This window comes from Parus major, chromosome 8, assembly GCF_001522545.3.
Source record: "Parus major isolate Abel chromosome 8, Parus_major1.1, whole genome shotgun sequence".
NCBI lineage: Eukaryota > Metazoa > Chordata > Aves > Passeriformes > Paridae > Parus > Parus major.
Genome location: NC_031777.1, coordinates 6,376,431 through 6,394,748, shown reverse-complemented (window position 1 = coordinate 6,394,748; position 18,318 = coordinate 6,376,431). Strand labels below are relative to the sequence as shown.

The 18,318-nt window shown below is 42.1% G+C and overlaps 1 protein-coding gene across 1 annotated transcript in view; it reads right to left on the bottom strand.

Annotated features, from left to right (window-relative positions):
- NIBAN1 (niban apoptosis regulator 1) overlaps positions 1-18,318 on the bottom strand; it is a 57,240-nt gene that overhangs the window by 8,003 nt on the left and 30,919 nt on the right. Inside the window, exons 6-12 of the mRNA XM_015636858.2 lie at positions 6,897-7,012; positions 4,500-4,604; positions 4,243-4,405; positions 3,262-3,449; positions 2,853-3,014; positions 929-1,039; positions 280-387 (exon numbers count right to left, since the gene is read on the bottom strand). Coding sequence (XP_015492344.1) covers positions 280-387; positions 929-1,039; positions 2,853-3,014; positions 3,262-3,449; positions 4,243-4,405; positions 4,500-4,604; positions 6,897-7,012 — 953 coding nt within the window. The remainder of the gene's footprint in view (positions 1-279; positions 388-928; positions 1,040-2,852; positions 3,015-3,261; positions 3,450-4,242; positions 4,406-4,499; positions 4,605-6,896; positions 7,013-18,318) is intronic.

Below are 18,318 nucleotides of genomic sequence, written 5' to 3'. Positions count from 1 at the left end.
TGTGTACAAAGAAATGGTCAAAATGTAAAAGAAGGGGTTTTCTGGAAATTTACTCTAGTGTTCTTATTCTTGTAGTTTGTTAATAAACTGTCTTTATTCCTTTTAAGTTTTAAGACTGTTTTACTCTTGTTTTAATCCATATCTCACAACAAGAAATAAGTAATTTCTTTAGTTACTGGTTTAAAACCACTACACAGTGTTAAGGAATTACTGCCAAGATGCTTTTCCTCCCCTGCCTTTCATCATTAGTTTTTGAGGTTTTCAGTCACAGACACCTACTGGTTTGCATGTTGAAGCCAGTGTCTTCTGCATTGTGGGCAAGGTAATCTGCACCAGTGCCTCTTGAAATATCTTCTTGCGGATGGTGCTGCTGTCATAATCATATTGCTGCCAAAACAGACCAGAAAGAAACAAGCTCACACATGCCTGGGATTATTCACCACTCTCACAGGAACTGGTTCCTGTCAGCCTGTAGCTGCTGCATCACAGGTGCACAGTGGTTTGAATGGCCAAGCAGGTTAGTCCAGCTTCTACAAAATCACTCTAAAATCTACTGTTCTGGGATCTCTTTTGCTTCTTTTAACTCTTAGACTAGAAATAGCCCCCAACTGCCCTCCTCAGGTGTTTCAGCACTGCCCCTTCTGAGAGTAACAAATCCTAGTGGCAGGCTAATTATAAAGTTAATTAAAAATTATCCAGATCCGCAGCATAGTAATAATCTGATTTATCTGCATGTGCAAATACTTTTATAAGTGTCTGCCCAAGACTAAGTTTTATCCCCCAAATGGTCAGCTTTGCTAAGTGCCACCAAATCAGTATTTTCAGCTGGACAGTAAAAGCTTATATTCTTTCAAATACTGAGGTACATTCATATAAAATATATTGTTTCCAAAACAGTAGCCTGCAAATGTGCTACAATGACATTTACCTTCAGCACTCTCAGCTTGACTTTTTCAATGGTTGTTGCAACCTTGGCTGAGTCTGCCTGGTGGCTTGGAGAGAACAACTGCTCAAAAGTATAAACTGCGTTTTCCATCAGCTAAAAAGAGTAGTTAAAAAAATCTGTTATAGACCAGTCACATCAAATTCCTGCCAACTGTTAATTTAAATTGTATTTCTGGGAAGGTGCTCTGAAGAGCACTAAAATGCTGCAATAAATAAATAAAATTAAAGCTGTGGTATCGTTATCATGCTGTCCCAGTTTTCTTGTACAGATTTGATTTCATGTCGCCACCCAAACTGATGGTGACAGAGCCAAAATGTAGAATTGATTATCTGTGTATACAGACCACAGTCAAAACTCATTGTTCCTAAAAAGAAGGCTCCTGTTGACTTCTATCATTAATCATTAATGAACAGTATTTAATAATAATGCACAGCAGTTTCAGTACCTTTAATACAAATAATCATCATCAGAAGTCACACAAAGTGCAATCATTTCTCAGCAGAATTATGCTAAGCTGGTATTTACCATATTTTCAGCTTATCATTAAGAATATTACCCCCCTACTCTGAAGGTATTTCAGACAAACAGCTCTGCAAGCAGTAATTGAGTCTATTTAATGAGGCTTTGCCTTTTCTTCTGTTGTTCCCATTCAAATTTTAACATTTCTTATTGAAGAAGTACAGGGAGATATGCAGGGGGCCATTCCTTCAACCAGTTGAGCATTGTGCTCCCAGATTTCCTGAAATTGGCCACTAGAGGATGCCAAGCTTCCAAGGCAATGAATCCTGCTCCACCCTCCACCCGAAGTACATTTTAGACAAATACTACGCCAACACAGACATGTCTGATGTTACTTATTTATGAAATAAACGTCCATGGACAAAAAGGGAAACCACACAATATTTTTATGAGGAAAATACCAGGCTTTTAAAGAGGAAGATGCAATAACAGCATGTTTACAACAACTCGTGCTATAATTTAACTTATTTCTTGTTAATTTTATTTCTTGTTCTGTTCCGAAATGAAATGACCTCTTGTTTTATATACGATTTATTTTCTGTTTACTTCTGTTTATTTCTGTTTATTTTCTGTCTACTTCTTTGTCTTGACTCACGGTCTTCACTGAGTGAAAGACACTTTATTTGGCATTATTTTGGAATGGTAACCCCTTGAAAAACCAGACATGAAATCAGAATTTTATTTCTGAGTAATTCCTTGGCTGCTGGTCCTGGCTGCACTCAGAAGAGCTGCTTTTAGGAAAACCCAGCATTGTCTTAGACTCTTGTTTTCCATATTCAGAACTTCCACTCCAGAGATCTGGACCAGCTCCATTTCACAAGATTACTGAGCAGATTAGTAAATTTCACAAATACAGATTAAAATCACAGGATTCAATTTAGGGCCAAATGTGCCTTGTGATCTGGCAACTGAAATCAGTCCACTGGCCATCTCAGAGACTTCTGGCCAGGCATTCACAAGGAGTCCAGGCAAAGTAGATTTATAGCCTATAGCAGTACACACACAAGTAGACAAAGAGGTGGAGTTGAGTCTTCATCTGGAATAATATCATCATCTCCACCATTCCCCTGAAAAGTGAGGCAGGATAAAGCACCTACATGTGAGACACTGTCTGTCTCCAAGTTTCTAACATTAATTGCTTTACTTTGTATTAGTGAGAAAATCAACTACCAAGGAGGAGACATTCCATTCTGGTAAAACACATTTAAGACCCTTCCTGAAAAATCAAGCCTTAAGACAGGGAATCAGGTGAATTTAGCCACCCCACTAGTTACACACGTAACTTTCTTGGCTGCTGAGACACTGGGATTTCAAGATAACTTTGAAGCAGATTAGCAGGACAAACCTAACCTGTTCTCCCAGGAGGAAAAACTGGATCTTATAGTACCTCTTGCATGAAGTTCTGTGTCCTCTGAATCACAGAATCGATGTGATAGACCTTGAAGCGACTCTTGAGGTCCTGGAGGAGCTCCTGGAGCAGGTTCACTTTCAGATAGCAGGGCTCCATTTTCACTGAGTTGAAGGGCAGGGTCATGAGCTGATCCACATTCTGCAGCCCCATGTAGGTTTCGAGAGAAAGCAACCAGAGGTGAATTTTTAATAGAGAATGTAACAATTTGGCTTTAACCTAAATTCTGGTACCTGCACTTCAGTTGCACAAACACCACAAGACTTTCTAAATGACAAAACCAAGTGCTCATGTGCTTTCACCCAGGAAAGCAAATCCTGCTGCCAGCCAAGGTCTAGCCAGAAGGTTCTTGTGCTGATATAAAGGTTCCAGCTATGTTTTGTCTTACCTCCTTTAGCCTGGTCATGTCATTGGTCTTCTGGAAGTCCTGGATGATTTCATTCACTTCCTTATCAAAAAGCAAGCGCACTTCCGTGAATCCAGAACTGATGGGGCCCATGAGCTCCTCCAGGATGGAGGTGAGAAATGGCTGGATATTCTCTGTGCAGCACTTCTGGACAGGCTCAGAAACACTGGCTGAAGGGTCACACAGGACATCAATTGCATTTAGAGACAGTGAAAGAAGTGATTGGAACTTACCTCTTAACAGTTAATTCAATGGTTTCATATTTTTCCCTGGAGTCACACCTTCACAGAGGTGATGAGGGTGTGAAAGGAGTTCACAGCTTTATGAGTGATAATGAAAACTTGTCTCACGCCTCACCTAAGCAAACACTGGCAACTGGGGGTACTGTGAGGGTGGAGGAAAGAGCAGCTCTGAGTATGATCACAAGCTACTTATTTATTTATTCATTTGCCAGCTTAAGCAACACCAACAACATTTTTCCTGCTATTTACATTCCTTTTTATATTCATAACAAAATTATGATTACTTCATATTAATTAAAAACCACCTAAGAAGCTCTTTGGCTTAAATACTCTTTGTAAGCCCATGCACTTGTCACATAACCAGAATCTGGTTTTGTGGTGCATTCCTAGAGATCAGGTCTTTTAATTATGCTTGTGTGACCTGTATCTTTACTACCTAAGACTGTGCAAGTGAAAATTAAAGCAGAATGAACTCTGATCAGGATACTGAAAACCTCTCAGCTCCAATTTGAGAAGATCTGGCATTTTCACAGACACTGTGGCCACATCTATTAGTTCCCATCAAAGGCAGCAGAGGCTCATTTGTGTTCTGAAAATTGGTGTCTCCAGTTGGATTTCTCAAAACACACAAGGATTTCAAAACAAGCACATCTGGTAATGTGAACAACACAATGGGAAACATTGGAGAATTGCTCCAAAGCACAGCTGTTCCTCTACTAACCTTTGATTTTTCCAGCTAAGAAGTTCTTGGAGTTCAGAATCTGATCCATGTCTGAACGAATGGTCCCTTCAAGAGTTTTTGAAAATTCTCTACATTCTTCTTTCAAGGTACTTAATCCTTCTGCCACCTGCTGCTGGACTAAGCCATAGGTTTCCTCTACGATCTGGACCCAAATCAAATTGAGAAGCAGAGATCAGAATCAGCACCCATAGAGAGCTGCTATGAGCAACAGCTGCTCTCCGAGTGTCAGTCCTTACCCCAAACCAGGCCCGTTTCCTGTCATTCCTCTTTCCCTTCATTTTAGGCAGCATCATTGTCTGGAGGTTAGGCAGCAGTTCCTCCATCACCAGATTGCTCAGGATCTGTATGGTCAGAAGATGAAAATGACAAGTTCACACCCTGTTCTTTACCTGAAGGCTGAGCACTGCAGCACAGAGTGATGTGTGCAGGCATCACACAGTGGCTCAGCTTCCCTGCCAGCTGCCAGGAATTACCTACAGAGGCTTTGCACTCCCTCTGCCTAGATTTGAACTGCAACTTCTTCCTTACCTGTCCACCTCAAAAGTACCAAATAAATATGCAAGACTCAATATACATCTGATTTTGGCAGTCTAGGCTTCCCTTTCCTTGTTTTTATTTATAGACAGTCTCTGGCCTGAAAAAGCTGCACCAACAGCCCAGCACAATCCACATTCAGGATCACATCCCTGCTGTACCCAGCTGCTGGCTGAGCCAATACAGAGTGCAAAAACACCCCCAATTTGCCATTTTCATCATGCAAGGGCTTTTTCATTCATATCAGTTCTTCCAGACACTGCACTTCATGTATTTCAGCTGCTAAAGGGATCTGAGGCATGCACCAACACCAGCAGAGGGAAATGGCAGGAACTAGAGCAGCACAAGTAAAGAACTGACTGCAGCCCAGTGTAAAACAGGGCATAAACAGCCCCTCCAGAAACACAACACACAGTACCCTACTTTAATATACCTCTAATATCCCTCTAATGTGGATACACTTTTATTGTAGTTTCATTTTAGTTAAGTACTTAGGTTTGGTTATCATGCCACGGCGGCACTTCACATTCAGCTCTACTGACTCAAATGTCTGTCAAAAGCAATTTACTAATTCAGGTCCTAAACTAATGGCTCCCTTAAATAAGTCTCGTGAATAACACAAACTATCACAAATAATAAACGTGACAAGAGATCAGATAGATTTCAAAGCCAAGGGAAAGGCATGAAGGTGTGTCAGGGGAGGGTTAGTTTGGCTGTCAGGGTAAGGTTTTTCCCCCAGAGGGTGGTGGGCACTGCCCAGGCTCCCCAGGGAATGGACACGGCCCCAAGGCTGCCAGAGCTCCAGGAGTGTTTGGACAATGCTCACAGGGATGGACAGGGTGGGATTGTTGGGGTGTCTGTGCAGGGCCAGGAGCTGAACCGAATGGTCCCTGTGAGTCCCTTCCAACTCAGGATATTCTGTGATTCCACAATTTTATATTGTGAAGAATCTTGAGTTCTCTGGGAATGTTTTTAAGGCATTGGTGGGTCTTCCCTCAGGTGCCTGGGCTTATGCTCCCACTCCATCCATGCCATAGCCCCAGTGTGCGCTGACACTGTGAGGACTCGGCCACCACCAAATTAGTGTCAGCAAATACATTTCTTGGCATTCTGCAGGGACTTTTACAGCAACAAATTTCAGCCTGCTTGCTTCAAACCACTCACTTAGCTTGGATATTTGCCTAAAATAATTATTATGTTTGGTCTAAGCAGGCCATGAGAACACACTATACTTAGAGAATGAATTATTGCTAAGAAGATAATAGTGGAACTAGGCTGGATGTCTTCTGATTACAGCTCTCTTGAGGCATATGGGTTATGAGTAAGCTGTTGGCAAGCAATAGGAAAAATAAAACATAAAATGAAACTAGCACTATAATAACTCCATAACTTGAGGGAGGAGGGGAGAAGAGAAAAACCCTCATGTAAATCCTTAAAGATTTTATTATCAGATGTTAGCAGGGAGCTTCTATCACTGACATGATAGCAGTGGGAATGACGCTGTTTATAGATTTTTCTCCAGATTCCACATTTTTCAGCATTTCAAAGGTTGGCTTCTTCTAAAACAATAATCTGGTTCCTTAAAACAAACCATTCTCCTTAAGGTTTCTTCCATTTTCCCAAAGGGAAGCCAGATTTCATCAAGGAAGACAGTCAGCAGTTGGCACTAAAGTAAACAAGTAAACACTTGCTGCTGATTGCTCAGTGTTTGGAAAAAAAAAAATTATAAATCAGAGTGTAAATAATGACGCCAGTGGGACTGTGGGGTAATCTCAGCTACCATGAGTGCTCCAAAGCTGGATGCTCAACTGTGGACCTTTGGCTTAGCATTCCATTTCTGCAGAACTGAAGTACACAGATTTTTGGTTTTTAATTGTAATTATGGTGTTACTATGCAAGATTCTGTTTCAGAAGTTTTTTTAATAAAGAGAATTATCACTTACATATGAGTAAGAGGTGTCTTAAGATTTCAGGTATTTTTATCTACTAAATTTTATTTTTTAAGATGCCCTTTTTTGCCAAGAGAATTTATAATCTTGACTATCATCAGAGCTGCCATACCCAAAGCCAAAAACCCCATCAGGAATATATTCTTTTACCTCTTTTTCATTGCCAGTTATCATTTCCCATGTGCCATAGTGGCCTTTCTCCTGCCGGAAGAACTGAATGGCCTCTAAGAGCGCCTCCACTTCATAGGTGGTCTGTTTGAGAAAGTCTGAAGAAAACAAAAAGTAACATAAAGGATTTACCCAGAAATAACCTTTAAAAAATAACCATCCTTTTCTGATCCATTTCCCATTTCACATGCACCTAGTATTTTTAAACAATTTACTAAGCCTGAATGCTTGGAGATCTTGGGCATTCACTAAGATTTAGAAGTGCATTAACATTAGAAGTGCTCATCCCTTACCTTTACACCTGTGAGCAGTGTAAGGTGGCACATAGGAAGACTCTGACAGTGTGTGGCAGAATTCCCAACAGTTGGGAATTCTTCCTCTTTAGTTTATGATAACAACAGGCAACTCATTGGATAAATTGCTAAATTCTGAGATAACACTCCCCAATAACGTTTTAGTTCCTTTGTTTTGTTAAGAAACTGATGATCAAGATTTTTTTTTCATGGATATACAACAAAACAGACCTCAACAAAGAAGGCACCATGTTTGCACCAATTAAGAACAAAAACTCCTGACAAGATCATGTTGTTTTCCCTAAATATTTCAGCAATGTTCAACCAGAGCTCTGGAATATCTGGTTATTATGCAAGGTCACTTCTGCCAGATGGGAGCTCTTCCCAAGAACGGTGTGGTGGCCTGGGGACACCCTGGCCTCAAAACGTGAAGCAGAGTGGCTGCTTGGCAAACCTGAGTGAAAAAACCACTCCCAAATGCTTCTGGGATTGAAGTGCTGTGTCTTCAATATCAGAGCATCAGGGTTATTATCTTGTGGGAAAACAAAGCCACAGAGGTTTATTGTCCCCTCTCCAAGATTATCTACTGCAGCCTTGAGCGGCTGAAATCCTGTTGTATGCTCTGAGAACAAAGGAGAGAAGAATAAGAATGTTGATTCTCTCAAAGGTAATTATGCTGCTATAGAAGGTACTGATACATACAAGCAATTGTGGTGAGAAGAGTCAGGAGTAAATCCTCAAGCCTTGCTTGACAAGCAACACTTCTTTGGGCTTGTTTGTGAAAATTGGTCAACAGAGAAGCTTTACAGGAACTTTGCATAAATGCAGGGATTAGAGAAATTATGGGAAACATGTAGGATTAACACCACAGTAATGCCTGAAACATGTAGGATTAATACCACAGTAATGCCTGAAATACCTCCTCTATGCACTTTAACAAAAACAAAAGCTACAGAAACCTAAATTAACTTCATCAGTTAATTTATCCTTGAAGCTTGAAAACTGCTTGATTTCAGATCTGTTCAGAGCCCAAATGTCGGAATTTGTCCTTTCAGAGTTTTGCCTGGCTACAATGAGTGCAGGAAGGTTTGTTAAACACACTGAGGGGCACTAAACACTCTCTCAGTGCCACTCTCTTGATACTATTCTTCATCTGCAGATATTTGGAGATCCAAAGATATCACACAAATTCTCCAAGCTCATACATTGATCAAACAAAAAAAAAAAAAAAAGAAAAATCAGCCAGGTGAAATCCCAGCCCTACCTTCACTGCTGCCTCCAGGATTTATAGCATTTGTCACAGCTGGTCACAAACCAGGGTGCTAAAATATCAGTACTAGTTGTAAGTCAGACTGTTCAGTGCTGAGACAACATCCTCTGACAACAGTTTTAATTAAAGAATCAAGTGTTCCACCTGAGAAACTAAGTTGGAGCATTGCATTCAAAAACTTTTGTCCTCCCAAAATAAAACTCAAAATATTTTTATGAGAAGAGGGCCTGGTTTGGCCGCAGGGAGGGAAAACTGCAGCTCCCACAGCCCTCCAATCATGACTCACATGTTTTCCTACTACACAGCTGTGCTCCCTCTTAACCCAAAGGGACAACAGACTATCCAAGAGGCTAGATCTTGGATGTGATGAGATGGTGATGCACCAGGGCTGACAAGAATCTGCCCTCTAAGATCATCAAATTTTAAATTCGTACTCAAGGGAATATTCTCTCTCTGACTGTCCCCAAGCCGGTATACTGCAATGGGAAGAAGGCACTAAAAATCCAAGAATGATTAATTTGAATAGCTCATGGAAAAAACATCAAGCTGTAAGTGCCATAAAAATCCCAATCCCACATTCTTTCCTATGCCAGTAAACACAGGAAACAAACACAATCATGGCACTCTTGCTACAAAAACAACTCCAAGCAGAAAGAAAGCTTTATCCTTCCAGGCTGCTACAATTGCTTCATTTAGGCAATTTCATTCTCACTTTCCATAGGTGGAAAAGATTGCCTCAGTGATAAGTCTTTGAACAAGTTGATCCATCCAGTGTGCAGAAGTGTAGGCTGTGCAGAAGCTGCTGGCAAGGCACATGAGACAGAACCACATTCATGGACAAGGCTCAAGAAAAGGGAATTGTACCCACCTGAAAGGAGGCGCCATGCACATCCTGCATGACCACAGCAGAGACAGGGTTCTGTTCCCATCCAGCAGTCCATGGAAATGCTGGAGGATGGCAGTGGCTTGACAGCCACAGCAAGGCCAGGGAAACAAGGGCTTAGCTGTTGGGGGAGCCCCACTCGTGTGCAAGGGAGTGGCTGGGCCACGGGCCATGGCAGCAGAGCTGCAGCTGCAAACGGGGAAGGTGCAAAGCCCAGTGGTGCCAGGGACAAGTGCTTATCAGGGGAAAGCACAATAGCTCCCCTCTCCTGAAGCCCTCACAGGGGCTTCCCTTCAACCATCCTTGCACGTGTCCTGAGTTGATCATGTGTCCTGCTGGTTGTACTGAGGGAAGCATCTTAGGGCAGCTTGGTGCAGTGCTGGCTGCAGTATTCCTTACCCAAATCCCACACAAAGCCAGGAAGGAAGGTTACTGAGTGTTCTCCAGCAAAAGACCAATGAGGCTTTACAGGTACCCAGACTGATACTGTGTGCTTAATCCAGGATGCCTTGCACTTGGAAAATCAGCCAAGCACCTTCTCCAGCTGCTAATGAACATAACAACCCTTATGTGAGGAGATTAAAACAAAATTCTGTTTGTTCTGTTTAATTTTTAAAAAAGAAAACCTACCTAGAGACTCTACATATCCAAGCACAGAGCTCAATTTCATTAACATATTGCTAGCCACAGATTCCTTTTATAAATGCAAGAGTAACTGCTATAAAGCTCCCTTTGACTTTGGGAGATGGAAGGACAACTGGAAGCACCATGACTTTATAACTCCCCAAACTTGCACATGTCTCAGTGGTATGGCTCTGTTTGTCCAGGACAGCAAAAAGCTCTCTGGGAAGGAAGGAGCTTCCCTGCAGTGAATAATTTCTCTTTTAAAAAACAATTGTGTTGAACTTTAATCAAAATTACTAACTCATCAAAATAATACCCAGAGGACCAGGCTACTGGACATCCTCTGAGAGCACCTGCACCTTGTGCAGAAGAGTGAACTTAGTGGGTCCTGTTCCCAGTCTCAGCTCTCTGCCACGCTTGGGTTGCCCTGGGACAGGCAGTCTCTTAACTGGGTGCCCAGGGCTATGAGCAGCTCCTTCTGCTCCTTGGCAGGTGAATGTTTGGGGAGCGATGAGCAAATCTTCATTCCCAAGGTCCTGTGGGCTCTCCCAGCCCTGTCCATGGCAGGACAGCCACCCCTTGGAGATGGACATGGCTAAAGCCCCTCAGGACAGGCTGTCCATTTGTGACTTACCAACACTTCACGTGTGTCCAACAACAGTGGCAGGAATTAAATGCCCGCATGGAATTGGTCTCATCCACAGCCACAGATCAACTGGTCCTACACCAGTCAGAACACTGGAGAGCTCTGTGCAAGACCTTCTGCAGATGGGCCTCATTACCAGAGAGGCTGAGTGTTCCAGCTGCCTCTGGCTCAAACTGGATTTCCAGCAAATCCAGATCATATGAAATCTGCATTTGAACATTCCAGTTCAAACTGTGCATTTATCTGTACTGCACACCGCTGCATTGGGGCTTCTGGTGAGAAGGTTTAATCACTCAGATGATTTTTCTTAATTACAAGCAAAGGAAAGTGCCTTTGTAACACTGACATAGCTGTTAAAAAGTGATTATTTCAGCATCCCATTTAAACTGTCCCTCTGAACAATAACTGTAACTAATGGCACTTGGGGACATGGTTTAGTGGTGAACATGGCTGGGTTAATGGTTAAACTCAGCTGTAATCCAGTGATAGTGAAGGGGTCTATTGACTGTGGATAAAGTGCTTTACAAAGGGAGCTCCACCATGAAGAATAACCTCAGTCTTTTGTCCGACATTTCACACAAGGCTGAGGCCCAAAGACCAACAAAGTTGAACAAGTGTTAAACCAGAATCCAGAAGTCTGAGCTCACAGACCATAGGTTTTAATTAAAGAAATGCTGACATAATGCTAACATAACACCTTTCATCTGATCACCAAAACTCAGGAGCAATCCACCCTGGCTTCATCTACTTCCTGCAGCAGATTCTGCATGCAGGGAATATAACTTACATGATCCTGGAATTCCTCCTGCAGATAACTAATTTGTATTAAAGCAATGCAGCACCCAGTAATGGCTGTTTTTGTAGGAGACAATCATGTCAGGGCCCACAGGCCCTGTCCAGCGTAAGCACACCAGCCTCAGGAACTGCAGCTCTCTCGCATGTCTCTTCCCAACACAAGACATTTGCAACCAATACAAAAAACTCATGACTTTTTAGTTCCCGCCTACAAGATGGCAGAGCCCACTAATATCCCCTTAAAATATTCAAAGCAACAGGCTTTGGAGAAAGAGTGGAGAAGGCAAGAGAACAATCACTGGAAGGAGAGGAAGATGACAAAGGAGTCCAATCTGGTGGTCTTTCACTGAGGAGGAGAATGTCACTTACTATTAATTTTTGGAATATGATAAATGACTAAAAAATGCATTTGATTTTAGGTGATCTCACAATATTATTTCCTTCCTTCTTCATCTATCTGATGGAGAGCTGTCTCTGGTGAAGGCAGCGCCAAGGCATTTCTCGTAACTCCTTCTTGTTGGTCACTTTATAGAGCCTTTTTCTGCGACACAAGAAACCTCAGTACAGGTATTGGTGCAGGGCCTTCCTTCTTGTGATGTTACAAATAGATAGGAGGAGGCAGATAAAGAAATATGGAATTTGAAGTGCAGTCTCCAAAGCTGGTGCTTCCACCCCTTCTTATTTCCACTATACACCGCTGCCCTCAAGAGAACAGATTTCATGCTAAGAAATGAAAATTATGTTTTCCCAATTTTCTCATCCTTCCAAGTCATTCCCCTCTCACTTTGGCATCTGTTTCTTTTGTATATATTAACACTTGCTTTCCCCCTGCTTTCCACTATACACACACTGTAATTTAAAAAATAATAAATTTCTAGCTTTTTTCCTTAAATTTAGTTTTTTTAAACAAAAGCTGATTAAAAAAAAAGAAAATACACAACCCCAGAGCAACTAAAGAGACAGGATAGCGGTACTGGCACTTCAAAGACAGTGCTCCCATTTTTCCAGCCACCAAGGATTTTATGTGGAGGCAGCTGGAAACCATCAGGGAACAAGAGACATTCTTGCAGGGAAGGAATCACTCTGCAAACCTTCCAGCACTACAATTAAGGGATGCCCTTCAAATAAAAATAAATGAGCATGTGTTGCAGCGGACAGCAACTTCAAAAAGCCTGCAGCTCTCCCCTGGAGGGCAAATGCCTAAGCCAGCCCTCTCTTAGAAAAGGCTAAAGTTTCCAGTCAAAAAAACCTCCTGACAACCTTTGTGTTATTATGTATATCCCTTGTATCCTATTCGTCCCTAGCCATTTCTTCCTCCCAGGAAACCTTAACTCATTGGCCCCAAGTCTTGACCCTGCCCCTCGCTTTGCCTATATAAACCTGTGTTCCTTGTTATTCCAGGGAATTCTCAACCCTGGCCCCTTCATGAAAGAGCCTGCTGTGGAACTAAACTGAGGACTCTGCCTCTCTCTTTCTCTTGAGACATAAACTTTGAAGAATTTAAGATTTTAGAGAAGCTGAGGCCTTAATTAAAAATAAGCCTTGCTAAATCTAATTAAAAAAATAAATAGATGAGCCTGGCTAAAATTAAAGGTAGATGGAGAGGCTTTGCTACAATTAGAGGTTAATCATTGACTAATAACCAATTGTCTGTCAACTTTATGCTTGTTCAGCTGGGCTTACAAGGAGAAAAAATCTGGTAAGGAACTTTAAGAACATAAGACAATTGCAAATCAGAAACCCATTAAAGACATGAAACTAAGAGCCCAGCCAAGGGTCCATTTGTCACTCTGCATTGGAAAAGTAGAAAGGTTAGGACAAAGAAGAGATATACTACTTCCTCCCTTTTGTGACCCTTCCCCATACTGAGACCCCTGACCCATTTCAAGGAACAGACTACGCATGCTTAATTGCTTTTTTTAAAATTAGCATAGAAAGAAGAGAATGGGTGGTAACTGGATTATGAATATGTATTTGTATTCAATACCTCTGTAAATAAAAAGTCTGTATTTACCTGTATTTGGGGCCATGCATATTAAGGGGAGACAGAGCACTGGCCCAGAGCTGCTAATAAACATACCAGTCTGTAACCCCAAAATGGTTAAGGAGTCTTTGTCCGTCTCAGTTAGATATTGATACTAGATGATATCCATATTTTGGTAAATCACTCTCCTGCATTGCCTGCCATGGGTTTGGAGCAGCTTCACAAAAGAGCTGGTCACTGATAGCTGCTCGCAGTCCAGCGTGCCTAGGAGCGTGCCCTTTTAAGGGCACCTACTCCTGGGAAGGATGTGGCACCCCCATTGCATTGGGTTCTGAGCTAGCCCGCCACGTGAAGCATGATAAACAATTATTTCCCTTTCTAAGAGCTCACATGACCAAAAGGCCATGGCCATCAACTCCAATAAAATTAAACTGGAAATTCTGTCTCCAAAAAAATAAGAAATGGTCCCAACCCACTGGACGGTAGGTAAGAAAAGGAACATGCTTTGAACCTGGGGAGATGAGGAAAACTCAGGAACTGCACCTCAGGAAAAGGGAGGCTACCTGGGGCTTGGGACATGGCTCAAGCACAGCAGAAAATTACACTCTAAATAAAAGGATATACATTTTACCCTCACAAAATGCTGTCCTGTGTTGTTAGCATCCAAACAGAACAAAGTGAAATACATATTATGCTCTGGACCCGAGAGGCATCAACCTTCCAGCTCTGTGGATTTCCTGCAAGCAGTGTACTGTCACATTATCCACACAAAATGTGGTGTGAAGCTGCTAACCACCAACAGAAGCTAGATGAGGTCACTTCCAAACATGATACAGCCCTATAAGAATACACTGTATTTATAGCAAATAGAGCTTTGCAGCACAAGTTCCTTCCGTGGCTACCAAACCAACACTGAGCAGGGTTAACTGTTTGGTTATCAGCACACAGCACCCAGATTAAAGATGTTCTAAGCAGCACCAGACAGGGCACAATGAACCTCCAATGGGGGGACCAGCAGCTGGGGGTTTCATAGTCTAAAAAATTAATGAGCACTGAATAAACACACACAAAGGATCACAGTATCACTTATTTCTGACATTTTCCAAGTGCTTTTCAAACCAGCTACTATATTCCTGGAGCAGGTGGAAATCCCTGGAGATGGGAATTTGGAGAAGAAAAGGCTCTAGGGTGACTTTATTGTGGCCTTTTAGTACTTAGAGAGGCTGCAAGAGAGCTGGAGAGAGACTCTGGACAAGGGATGGAGGAACAGGATGAGGGAGAATGGCTTCCCACTGCCAGAGGACAGGGTTGGATGGGACATTGGGATGGAATTCTTCTCTGTGAGGGTGGGGAGGCCTTTGCACAGGGTACCCAGGGAAGCTGTGGCTTCCAACCCAACAGTGTGGCTCCCAACCCCTACAAGTGTCCAAGGCCAGGCTGGATGGGGCTTGGAGCATCCTGGGATTGTGGAAGGTGTCTCTGCCCGTGATAGGAGGTTCCTTCCCATCCAAAACATTCCATGATTTTGTGATTCTGTGATTTCTCTGCTGCAGAAATTCAAAGCTGGAGCCTGAACACTACCTTAGTCTGCACAAATGATTCTTCACAGCTCCTAGAACAGGCCGGGGTGGTGGGCTCAGGGCAGTGGCTCGCCCTGTACCACCCCACACTTGGCAGTATATAAGAAGATGATAATTCGCCCAAGGTGAGAGGGATAGGAAGAATGTAATGGCAGTTATGATTTTAGCACATTCATCATCTTGATGTTTCAGAATGAATGTCACTCCTACAGACTGAAAATCCTCACCACAGTGTAGGAAACCAGGCTGCCAGCAAAGGCAAAAGCCACACTCACTGAATTAATTCATGCTGTAGAGCAAAACCATCCTGGAAAGAGGAGAAATAGTCTTATTTCAAGCAAAATATTCTAAATTATACAAAAAAATTTTCTATAACATGTCCTAAAAGTTTTAGTCAGTTTTTTTAATACTCTACAAGCCTCATCACAAGTATTTCTAGTGAAATGGCTTTGTCTGTTATGACATTAATATTCCTATGGATGTTTACACATCAGTTTCAAAAGTCTATTTGGAACTTATGTGACTGGTGAAAGAACAGCCATGGTTTCAGCCACTCATGTGGATCACAGGTGGTCTTATCTTATTAACCAAAAAAGGATTTAATTAACCCAAGTACAGTAGCTGCTTGAGAGGAGCCAAGACACAAGTCTTGGAAGATGAAGGGGTAAATATCTCCATTTGTAATTTTTTCCACCCCAAGTTACCACACAAACTTTCCAAAAGGTCTCACTTTCACCCCAGTGCACAAGGACATTTTTCTTTACTGTCATAAAGAGCAATTTCTTCCTTAGTTCTCCTTTAATTGCTCCCTCCACATCCACTGGAAACAGGAAACAAGAAAATCCTTCCCATTATCTCCCTCTCCAGTGAAAAAAGGCCACCCTGTTTGTGGCATGGAAAGTCAGAAACCCTTCCAAAGTGGTATCTGGACTCCTAGCAGCTGCTCTGCTCTGTATATGTATATATAGAGATATACAGACACATTCATCCCTCAGCTCAAGGATTTAATGTCAGCTTTTAAAACTTTATCAGTGCTCCCAGAATTATTTTGAATTCTCATCCAAGAGTTGGTAAGTCCTATACAGGTACTATAGACATGTAACATAGGAAATTTAGAAATAATTATGAGAAAAACAACTGTCAGATAAATTCAGAGCTGAGAAAAGAAATGCAGGCACTGATAATGGCAACTCTGAAAGTCAGAGATGGAGGAAAAAAAATCTGCCCTGCATGAGCTTTTGTCTCTCTCTCTTGCCTAACATACGCCTTTATGATACTTCTTTAATATATTTATTGCTTAAAATAATTTTTGTTGCTGTTTCTATTGAAATTGGAGATGACAGGATATGGTTTAGAAAGTCCCTCAGCTTCCTGTGGCAGGAGGGTGATTGTCAAGATGTGAACATGAAATCAAACCAGACAAAAAGAAATAAAACCACGAAGTGAAACTTGTGTCTCCCAGAATGAGCTAGTTGTCATTTCCTTCCCATCATGCAGACTTCTCTTTATCCCAGCACCAAGTGGCCAGGGTTCTCCACTTCCAACAGAAAATATGAGTGAAATTCATATTTGAAGCAAGAAGACCTCCTAAAAAAAACAAGTAATTCAAGAAGTACTCAGAAGAAACTTCAGTCTGATTTTCAAAGCATGGAAACATAAAGGATTAAAGCCTGGGGAATAGCTAGTATTAGAGCCCTGTGAATATTCTGAGCCTCTCCCTCACTGTTGCCATTGTGGGACTGATAGAATGCTCCCACTGGGGGCTAGGTAGCCATTTCAGCAACAGATTTCCCCCAAATTTGAGGTGTGCCCTTCTCAGTATTTCACTAAGGAAGCAGGTAGCAAGATGGAATCAAGTAAGTCCAGGTTGTGGATCAAAGTGGATCATGGAGATAAGGCAAACCAAAGATTCCCATGCTGCCACCCCCATATAACCTGTCAGGAGCAGCTTAGGAAAATGGAGGAAAATGCTAAACCGCTTCCTCCACACACCTAAACTCAAGCACAGCTTCTTTAAAAAGCTGAGGAGTTTAAAAAAATCCTACACTGCTGGAGATCTGATCTGCAGAGACACTTGGGAAGAACAGGCTCCCAAGAAGCAGCAGAGAACAGTCAGCAGTCCCCTCCAGGGACCCTCTGCACCCACCAGGCTGTTGGGGTTCCTCTGCTGCTCTCTGGGTACTTGTCTTCTCACTAATTAGCCCTAATTGCACCGCCTCACAAATTACAACCCAAAAAGCATTTGATCTTCATGTTCCATTGCTGGTGAAGGAGATCATTGTCTCCTCAAACCACCAAGCCCTCATCAATGAGTATAAAGGGTGAAGACAAAAGGAAAAGTTGAGAGGGAAACACAATAACCCATACTCAAAACATCTGAATGCTATTTCCCAGTGGTGCTCACTAAATCCCAACACCTTGGTTCTGCCCAGAAATCCCAGAAACACAGGTTAGGCTGGGTATTTATACCAGAGAGACTCTGGGGACAGGAAGCAGCTGAATGCCATGGCAGCTCCCAGTGCTGATTCAGTCCAGCTTTCTGTGTTTAACTCTGCTTCTTGGGAGAAAGAAAACACTGTGGCCACGAACTCCTCCAAGTGCTTGGCTAAAGCCCAGTGTAATACATTCCTTTCCAGGAGTGGCAGATCACAGCAGGGACAGAAAGGCTACTTCTGATCAGACATGACATTTTATTTTGTCCTCCCCTTGCCAAATCTGCCCTGGTAAATGGGAACTCAGCATTTTGGGATGAAGTAGCATGAATATTGCCTTAGTCCATTCTCCTTATCCCACAAATTATATTTCACAATCAAACATGAAGTATTTTTCGCAGTTCTTTTCTCTTTTCAACTTTTTTTTAATAGAAGAGCACAGTCAAATTTTCTACTGCAATCCTTACTATGCATTGTTTTGCTGCACAAAGCTGTAACTTTGCAAGATTGCTCAGACACCTGCTTTTGTCAGCAGAAGCATTTGCAAAAAAGACTTTAAAAAGTATTAATAAACTAATATTTTTCAGTGATGTGTGAATCAATAGGAATCAATATGAAGCCCTTGGGAAAAAAATTCTCTCCAAGGGCAGAGTTCAAGTGCTTTTCAGTGATCATTTTTCCACTTGCAGCACCTCCAGGGGATAACATAACTCCAAGGAATCTGCATAAAAGGTGCTCCTACTTCCCTGATAGCTATTAAAACTCTTTTCCTGATACAACAGTAGATCCTAATCCAGACTGTCTTCACTTGCTTCTCCCCCTGTTGGGCAGAAGTAAGGATAAGCCTTAAGGCATTGTCTGTCAGATAAAAACTGGACCACAGGAAAAGCTGAGAGG